The 9,954-nt window shown below is 37.2% G+C and overlaps 1 protein-coding gene across 1 annotated transcript; it reads left to right on the forward strand.

The window, feature by feature from the left end:
• Positions 1–1,217: 1,217 nt before the first annotated feature.
• On the forward strand, positions 1,218–9,196 carry htr1fa (5-hydroxytryptamine (serotonin) receptor 1Fa). Its single transcript, XM_077216577.1, has 2 exons — positions 1,218–1,339; positions 5,755–9,196. Exon 2 carries the CDS (start codon positions 5,757–5,759, stop codon positions 6,849–6,851), a length of 1,095 nt encoding a protein of 364 aa, XP_077072692.1. The 5' UTR covers positions 1,218–1,339; positions 5,755–5,756; the 3' UTR covers positions 6,852–9,196.
• The last annotated feature ends 758 nt before the right edge of the window (positions 9,197–9,954 follow it).

The following is a 9,954-nucleotide window of genomic DNA, read 5'->3' on the forward strand; positions in this document are numbered from 1 at the left end:
TGAGCGCCGCCACGCGCATGCGCGCCAAACAGACGAGCACAATAGAACAGTAGCGCAATAATTCTGACTAAAATACATATTACTAAAATATTTGTTGTTGGAGACAATAAATGTGCTATATGTGGAATTTTAAACCTACAAGTATATTTTTATGAAAGTGACCATTATAATGGGGTAATCAAATGCAGGCTAATATAATTAGTTTGTGCTTTTGTTTTTATTTTCATTTTTAGTTTAGCCTTTAGTCATTTTTAAAAACAAAAGCATTATTTTTGTTTTTAGTTTGTAATGTTACAAAGTTAGAATGTAATTTGATTTTAACCACCTTTTTGCACATAATATATTGCATAGCCTACATTACATTCCCTATTTGTTTCCATATCCTTCAATATCAACATTGTTTGGATATCATTGAGCAGGATGTGAAATAATTTAAAAAAAATAAATAAATACATTTTCTTTATCCAAATAGAAAAATGTAGAAAGTACCGAGATATATATCGTATATCGCCATTTAACCAAAAAATACCGATATGATTTTTTGGCCATATCGCCCAGCCCTAAGATAGATAGATAGATAGAGACGAACTGAACTTACATCAAAAGTACTAGACTAACATCATCGCGCTGCTGACAGAGAAAGAGCTTGTGGAGTGTTAAAAATCAATTTTTGTTCTATAGCTTTGAACTTTACCTCAGAAAGCCTGTCCCCATGAGTCTCTATGACAACCATATCCTCACATCCAGCGCTAATACACATGCAGCCAGACTGTGAGCATGTAATGGTGTGCTTTAGTACTATGATTTTTATTACTCACTCTCACTCTTTTATCCTCATTGTTTGTATATTCAGTGGATACATGTTATGCTCTGTGGTGCTGACAGTAGCAGATTGCGAAAAAGACCTCAAACCCAACACAGGTTCAAGGGACAGACGTAAATACCTGATACCTATAATAAAATGAGCTTGCAGTTCAAATTCTAAAAAAAAAAAAAAAAAAAGGATGATGATGAGACCTTTTGTCTAGGCTGTGAGGCTTTTTCTCAAGCCCAATTTCCTTTTCCAATTTCAGATCCGCTTTAGAGAAAATTATATTCGTCTTTTATCAATGGTCTCCGCGGCAGTCAGTCAAAGCGCACTCGCCTGCTCTGCAAGGACAATCTGACAAACTTCTCTGACATTAACACTCTTCTTGATCTTCATCCCTTTCAGATGCTTTGTGGCAAATGCTGGCATGTAGCACCTCCGAAGATCTCCGAACACAATGCTGTGATGACGTGCAGCTCCTTTAATGCACATAGACAGAAGCAGTCAGATGAATAAGCAGCACTTCCACAGGTATGAACAGTGAACAGCCATGCATGATATTTCAATAGAGCAAACCAGGTGAACTCGGCAGTGTTACTCACTGAAAAAACGGAACGCAAGATGCCACAATCAGGACATGTTAACATTATTTAATGCCTATAAAGGCCACTAGATCAAATGTATCTTGATATATGACTCAAATAGCACTGTAACTGTACGTGTACACTATAACTTAATTCATTTCTGATGACTTGGTGGTTCAGTAAGTGAGTCAGACGTTTGTTAGAATGATTCAAAGTGATAACTTAAAAGCTGGTGAGTTATTAAAAGTAATTTGTGATTGAGAGTGATCACAATGCAAAAGAAAGATGTGTTTTCGTTTTACTTCACACTATCTTCCCTTCCATCATTTTTAATTGCATGCTCACAACTTAAAATAATGTAAAATAATGTGAAGCAGACCTTAGTCTTGCTACATCAGTGTTTTTCAAACTGAAAATAACTCCTTACTTAATTTAGTTGCACCATTCGTTCATAATTAGGCAAGTTTTCTCTAGTAGGTTGTAAACCTGTAAAGTAATGTGGTCGCATAATGAAATCTGCCTTCATTGATCCAATAAGAGTGATCCACGGTCATTTGCCAACATTGACAATTTAAAGCTGTTATTGATATCTGCAGGGTAATATTTGAGCGGAAGGGTAAAATTGATGGTCATTATCGTCAGTTATGGCTCGTTAGATCTAGCATTCTGCCTGTTTTGAATCAGAATTTATTTTAGAATTAATTGTAGAATTTATTTGAATTAATGATTGAGAGAGAGAGAGAGAGAGAGAGAGAGAGAGAGAGAGAGACAGACAAGAAATGCGTACCTGCGACTGTTCAGCATCTCCACTGGCGGTTCTACATTGAATTACACCCTGGGCGAGACCACCCTCGAGCACAACCCCCCAAAATAAACAAATAAAACACACACACACACACACACACACACACACACACACACACACACACACACACACACACACACACACACACACACACACACACACACACACGTTCTATTATAACAACATAAGTTAAAAATAAAATTATATTTCTCAATCGCACAAATCCTTCATTACATCCAACATTGCCAAAAGACAATGGACACAATTCTGCACAAACTATGACAGTGTAAGTTATCAGAACTTAAATATACACTATATACATAAATGTGCCAAAAATATATACAATCAGATATATAAAAAATTTAACAAGAGCAGAGAGCAACAATAATATAAAACATTAAGAATAATATACAAATAAAATATAGAATAAATATTCTATAGCACAAATACTTTATCACACAAATGTGAAAACACACTAAAGAGAATCTAATTATTACACTATTGCACTAAGAACAGAACATTGGCTGTCATCATGAGGCCATTATAACTGTGTCATGAATATTTTTCTTGACCTCAACTACAGAGGTACAAATTGAATTTGTCATTAAAATGTCATTGTACCGCTGTAGTTGAGGTCAAGAAAAGTATACATGACTTGAAACTACCTACAGATTTGAAAATTCCGTTGGCTAATTACAGGGCCTAATGTTAACCCAACTGGTGGAAAGAAATAATAACTGAACTTTAACAGTTTTGTTGCGAAGCACAATATTATGGTGAAATTAGATCTCGTGTTTTTTGACTTAAAACCTGATTATTGTTGTTTAAGCATAACAAGCATCATAGATAGGCTAAGAAACGTAAGAGACGAGTTACCCACAATTAACATTAGCCCTTCATTCATGACAACATGGATACCGTAATCATACCACAGAGAGAACATAGTTGCATACCTTTATCTTTTGCTCGTTTCTCCTCTTCTTCTTTTCTTTTTTTTCTAAATTGTTCACACCTGATGGCTTGGACCTTTTCCTGTCCATTTCTGTGTTTATTTGGCACTCGACAATCAACAGATTTCCCATCCCCCGCCCCCCAACACTGTCACTCACGTCACGAGTCACGGCCATAAGTCAAGACTAAACCAATTCACCTTGGTGAGGTGACCCACATAATCGTTTTGTATTACTTATTTTTATTAGCCATTTCACACAATTCAGAAAAACAAAAATTTGCAGTAACTATAGGCCTGTATTTATAGTTTTATGAATGAAATGTGCGTAATTTTGGAAGAAAGTCGAGGTGGTGTGTCTGACTTTAGACCACTAATTTCATTAGAGTATTGCTGATACAGAGCTCCTGCTACGCGCTGCCGCGCCGCCCCTGCGTGCGGTGTGTGAATGCTCAAATCTGTTAGCATGGGCGGCGAAAAAAATACGCGCTGCTAACGCGTGCAGTGTGAAACCGGCGTCACACACGGCACCTTCTCAGCAACCAGGGGCGCCAATTTGCCAATTCTCCACACAGTGAAATGATAGATAATAGAAAACAGCTTCGCGGCGCAGAGGATTTTAACTGCTTTTTTTAACTGCTCGTGCCGCCCCCCATGTGACATGAAAAAATGCCGCCCCGGGCGGCTGCCCGGTTCGCCCGTGCCTAAAAGCGCTACTGAGCATCTCTCTCTATTAACAATGAAGCTGCATGAGTTTGATTACTTCAAAATAGCACAGTTACCCCCTCGTTGCTGAGAAATATATTGTAGCGATTCAGTAGCACAGCTATTTTATGACTATAAGTCGCAGAGCAGCTTTGTTAAGTTTCTGTGCTCCTGAATGTTTATGTGTGTGAGCAGCTGATCTTCCCTCTCTGTGTGTGAGTGACGTATGTGTGTGCACTTCAATGGAAACATTAATATAGAACGGTGATTAAACTGACTTGGAACTACCTGTGCATTAAACGGTTTTATTGCAACCTTCTAGCCAATCAGAATCGAGTAATCAGACAGACCACGATATAAATATTCATGCACTCTACTTTAACACAATATTATATTATAATTTTGGTAATATATTCATATATTGAACATTTTTACAATACATTTTTTTATAATTTTTGGGCGTGTGTAAAAACGAGTAAACAGTAAAGCTGCGTTTCCACCGCAGAAACTTTCCCCAGGAACTAGGAACTTCGAAGTGGTACTCAGTGTGTTGTAAAAATTTCCCCCTCAGAAAGTCCCTGCTCGTGTGGTAGTTCTTTTTCAAAGTTCACCTTCAGGGGTGGCACTTGGGCACTGAACATGCTGATTGGTTGAGTTCACCCAGCATTTTGATTGGTTGACTCCGCGTAGCATTTTATTTCAACCACCAAGTCTGTTGCAGTGCGTGCAGTAAGAGTCGTTTGCTATTCGAATCAACAATGGATTTAAAAAAAATATGACAGATGGACCGACGACGAGGTTCAGGCTTTATTAAGCTTAAATTCAGAGGATGAACTGGAAAGTAGCACGCCATCCTACATCACCAGACTAATTTGCCTAATCTTCACAGTACTTCATATCGAGATGGAAACGCAGACAAGGACACATTAAATTGATCAGAAGTGACAGAAAAGACATTTACATAGTTATAACAACATTTGCAACACTACCACTGTATTTGAATCAGTTCTGGCAGGTCACGTTAGTCAAGCTCGCATCAGCTGACTCTCAGCTGATCCACGTCTACCTTTAGGAATACGACGCCTATCACTGTATATAAGCTCCTTCAGTATTATCAAGAGCTATCATGTTTCTCAGGAGCTAATTACCCTCCTCCATCCCCAGCTCCTCCTCTCGTCATTCAGGATTTGGCATTCTGATTCCCCTTGAACCATAATAAATTCTCAAATTATAAGAAACGAGAAACAGGTCCCGGGCACTCAGTCAGGTTTACAAACAGGGCATTTGCTACTTTGCCCTGAAGAAGACCACTTGTTGGTCGAAACATGTTAATGACTTAAGCCATATTTAATAAAGGCTTTTTAACTTTATCCTTCTCCTCATTGTAAACCTGACTGAGTGCCTGGGACCTGTTTCTCGTTTCTTTGGATCTTTTCCCTACCCCAAGAGCACCTATCACAGACTTTATATACTTTACCTGAGCGCCTGGTTGAACCTTTTACAGTTTAAAATTCTCAAATTATGTTGTACTTTAAAATCTTGAATTAATGATATCTGCATACATTCTTGTTGGTTCTGTTCTGTTTACCCTAAGAGGGGTATTTGCTGCTCTCCCTGCTCTTATCCATGCTAGGCTACATGGATGTGCATTGAGTTCTTGCCCAGAACGGAACTATACCGCCAATCCAAACTGTATGCTAATTGTCAATCGTATTTGACGATAGCGGTCCTGACAGAACTATTCTCGACACTATCTGAATTAGCATAATACTGCAACGCTCAAACACTCATTTATGCTACATCTAGGCTAGCATTCACACATCTGGTGCAACCGGCCCCAAGTGAACACATCAGCAGATGCTTTATGTCATGTCTGAGTGATTCTGCCTGTATTCTGTCCTAGGCATGGATTCAAACAGCACGTATGGACCAAACCCCGCAGACGGTCCCAGCAAAAACACATGCGGCGTGATTCTTCTCTCCCTCACGCTTTCGCTTCTGGCTGTACTGACCACAGCGATGAACTGCTTGGTCATCACAGCCATCATCGTCACGCGCAAGCTGCACCATCCCGCAAACTATCTCATCTGCTCTCTAGCCGTGACCGACCTTCTGGTGGCAGTCTTAGTCATGCCCTTCAGCATCGTCTACATAGTGAAGGAGACGTGGGTCATGGGTCAAGTCATGTGCAACATCTGGTTAAGCGTGGACATCACCTGCTGCACGTGCTCCATTCTGCACCTGGCGGCCATCGCCGTGGACCGTTACCGCTCCATCACGAACGCCGTGGAGTACTCGAGGAAGAGGACATCCCTACGGGCCGCCATCATGATCAGCATGGTGTGGCTCCTCGCTATAGTCGTCACTCTCCCGCCAATGCTGTGGAGACAGCAAGAGGAAAACGACTGCATCATTAAGCACGACAGCATCGTCTTTACCATTTACTCCACATTTGGGGCTTTTTACATCCCGCTAATACTCATTCTCATTCTTTACTACAAGATCTACCGAGCAGCGAAGACTCTTTACCAAAGGAGAGGGGCAAGTTGTCTCAACAACTCGGAGACGAATGGACACATGCTTCCCAAGTGCAGCGACAGGGAGCCGACGAGCCCCGACACACTGAGCCCTCCGGAGAAATCTATGTCTGAACCCTCCACCGAAGGCGACAGAGTGCGCATCGCTGCGAAAAGCCCAAAGTCTCAGTCTCGCAGGGAGCGGTCCGTCAGGAGACATCGCATCTCGAGTACGCGCGAAAAGAAGGCCGCCACCACTCTCGGACTCATACTAGGGGCTTTTGTCATCTGCTGGCTGCCGTTCTTCATCCACGAGGTGATTGTTAACGTCTGTTCGTCCTGTACTCTCTCTCCAGACATGGCCAACTTTCTGACTTGGCTGGGATATCTGAACTCTCTCATCAACCCTCTGATTTACACCATTTTTAATGAGGATTTTAAAAGGGCTTTTCAGAAGTTGATCAAGTGCAAGAAATATTTCTAACGCCAATGGAGGAATTACGTCACGTGTGCTGAAACAATTACACCATTAAAAAAAACAAAGTTGGAAGAACTTAATTAAACTGAGGAATTTTTCTGCACTATTACATTTTCTTTTAACTTAAATCTATTTTGTTTGTTGTTGTTGTTGAGACTATTTGATTTTGTATCTAAAGGCCAATTCACACCAAACAGACAAACGCCATCACGCAAGAATTTTATGAATGTCATGTTTACACTGCCCCAACAGACACCATATATAGAACATACTTTTTTAACGGTCACAAAGTAAGTCTAAACTCAAATGTAGTACCAACTCAAACAATATGGGATTTCGGACGCAGCGCATGTTACTATGCTTTTGGAAAACAGTCGTGACTAGTTGGTTAGATTCTGTAACGATGCATCGTAAGAAGAGATTTACTGTACATCACTGTAGGGGAAACACACTCCCGAGTGGGATTCAAATCCGGGTCGCTTACCATGCAACAAATCTGAACACATTCATTGTCTGAAGAATTTACTCTACTTTCAGTTATTTTAAATCAATATTACGGTGGTATTTTAATGCATTATACAATTATATATATATTTTACATTTTCATCTTACCCAACATTGGCTATTGATCAATATCAGTAAACAATATCAGTTTATCTTGAGTTCTATTGATTTTATTTAGGTTTTTTTTTTTTTTTTTTTACCTGGCATACAACAACAATTATTCCTTAATGTAATTTGTTAGAATACTGAACTACATGAACGGAGAGATTAAGAGCGAATTAAATTATTCATGTAGTTCCAATTCAAATGGATTCTATTTAGCAAATTTAAATTGACTGAATAAAAAGACAGTTGAAATTAAACAATAATAAAAAAGTATTGTAGAATTACGTTTTAATTAACTCATTTTAATTGAATATAATTGATTAATAATCAATAATTCTGTGAGGCATAAGAATGACTTTTCACTTTTCATACATTTTCATGAATGTCTTATATTTAAATAGAAATCTGTAGCACTTTATTTTAGAGTCCTGTTCCCCATGTACATATTATGTACTAATTTCTAACTGGGTAATAAGTAGGTACTAACCCTGAACCTAACCCTAAACCTAACCTTAACCCATGTAGTTACCTTACATTACCCAGTAACTGTAACTACACATACTGTAAAATAAAGTGCAACCTAGAAATCTATATATGCAAGTAGACTAGTTAGAACTGAACTATATTTTTGTGGGTTTTAACATTATAGATTTCAAACAAACCTTAAAGTTGGTGTGCGAAAATATGTTATTTTACATACGATGAAGAAATTCAGGGTAACAATTTACAATGAGGTCCCAAAGTTAATGTTAGTTAATAAAAATACAACTATACATTGTATAGTTCATGCTATCTCAAGTCCATTAAATTAACATAACTTTTGATTTTAATTTGATGCATTGGTAAATGTTGAAACTAATGCTTTAGAAGTATTTCAATTGTCAGTTTATGTTAACTAATAATACAGTTAACTATTGTTAACAAATGGACCCTTATTGTAAAGTGATACCAAAATCCGTTTACAGCAAATCAGCATAAATATTGAACCATGAATCTGTGAAATGTGGCACAGACAAAATTTAGATAATAAATATGATATGTAATATATGTAGATGGAATATAGCACAGGCATACAATTAGAATTATACTACCAGTAAAATGTTTGACACATTCGACTGATTTTACAGTATGTTTCTCATGATCTTACAAAAACCCACAATGTAAAATTTTTACTGATCAATAAGTTATGACAACATATGTTTTTAAATGCTTTTTAACTCATCAAAATAACTTAAGACATTTCAACTTTTTATACAAGTTATACAAGATTCAACTCATTTTTAAAGTCAGTTTAATGTAATTTAAGTTGAAATTACTTAAACATCCAAGTTGATTGTACTTTTTTTTTGTCAGTGCATTATTTCATAGTTTTGATGACTTGTGTCCGGACTTTGCACTGGTACTGTACATTACACAAACAATGGAACTGTTTATTATTAGATACTTTATGCATTTGGGCATCTGAAGTAAATTTGTTAGGCAAATATGTTGTGCATTTGTTTATTTCTTTGTTAAGAATGTTACTGTATGTTTTATCTGATAAGACTTGTGTGTTTACTGAAGTTATAGTGAGACCAAAGATGTGAACAGAGAACTTAGTTTCACTAAAATAATTCATATATAATCTTATAGAATCTGATGATCTGATAACGGCCCATGAAGTACTCAATATTTGTACTGATACTTATAGTGTACATATCTGTTGTTCATGTTAATAAATGTTTTGCACAATATACAACAAATATTGATTGTACTGATTATTATATAATGTGACACACCAGATCCTGAATCAAAATAATTTATAATTATAAAAAAGCACAAATTGTGACCGGTTACACTATTTTAGGGTGATGTTGTTACAGTGTAATTACACAGTTAGTACTGAGTAATATTAATTAACTACATGTACTTACTGTAGGGTTAGTTACTTGTAATTACACATCATTTACTGTTATTACTATAGTAAGTATGTGTAACACAAGACTGTCACCCTAAAAATGTCTTACCTTTCATTCTGAATATCTGAAAATTGTTGAGTCAAAACTTTAAACAAATGACAGGAAGTTTAACCAGATTTCCGACAAATGTTGTAGCATGAAATGTTAAATGATTTTATACATGTTTTAATACTCATATTTTTCTAGTATTCAATTAAAACTGATGCCATAACATCCTGTCGTCCCTTTTTACCTCTGTATCTTCATGAAATCTTTATTTTTAAAAGACATTTATCATAATGTAATAAAAACAATACAATGCAATGTACGCACACACAGTGGCTTATATTCAGATCATATTCAGACTCTGAATTGCTGTTTTTATGCCACACTAAATGACACCAATTCACTGCAAAGAGCTGCAAGTCAGAATCGTTTTAGAGAATCGCTTTGTTTAGACAGTTCATTTGAACCGGCAGGTTCATTAAACTGATTCACTGTTTTGTTTGAGTCATCACTCAAAAGTATTCCCACAAGTCCACAAATCACATTTGACACCCTTA

The sequence above is a fragment of the Siphateles boraxobius genome, unplaced genomic scaffold (genome assembly GCF_051911475.1).
Source record: "Siphateles boraxobius isolate OS27281-9 unplaced genomic scaffold, OSU_SipBor_1 7, whole genome shotgun sequence".
NCBI lineage: Eukaryota > Metazoa > Chordata > Actinopteri > Cypriniformes > Leuciscidae > Siphateles > Siphateles boraxobius.

What these genes read in the sequence shown, in the direction of transcription:
- htr1fa (XM_077216577.1), top strand. Translation starts at nt 5,757, where the DNA reads ATGGATTCAAACAGCACGTATGGACCAAACCCCGCAGACGGTCCCAGC.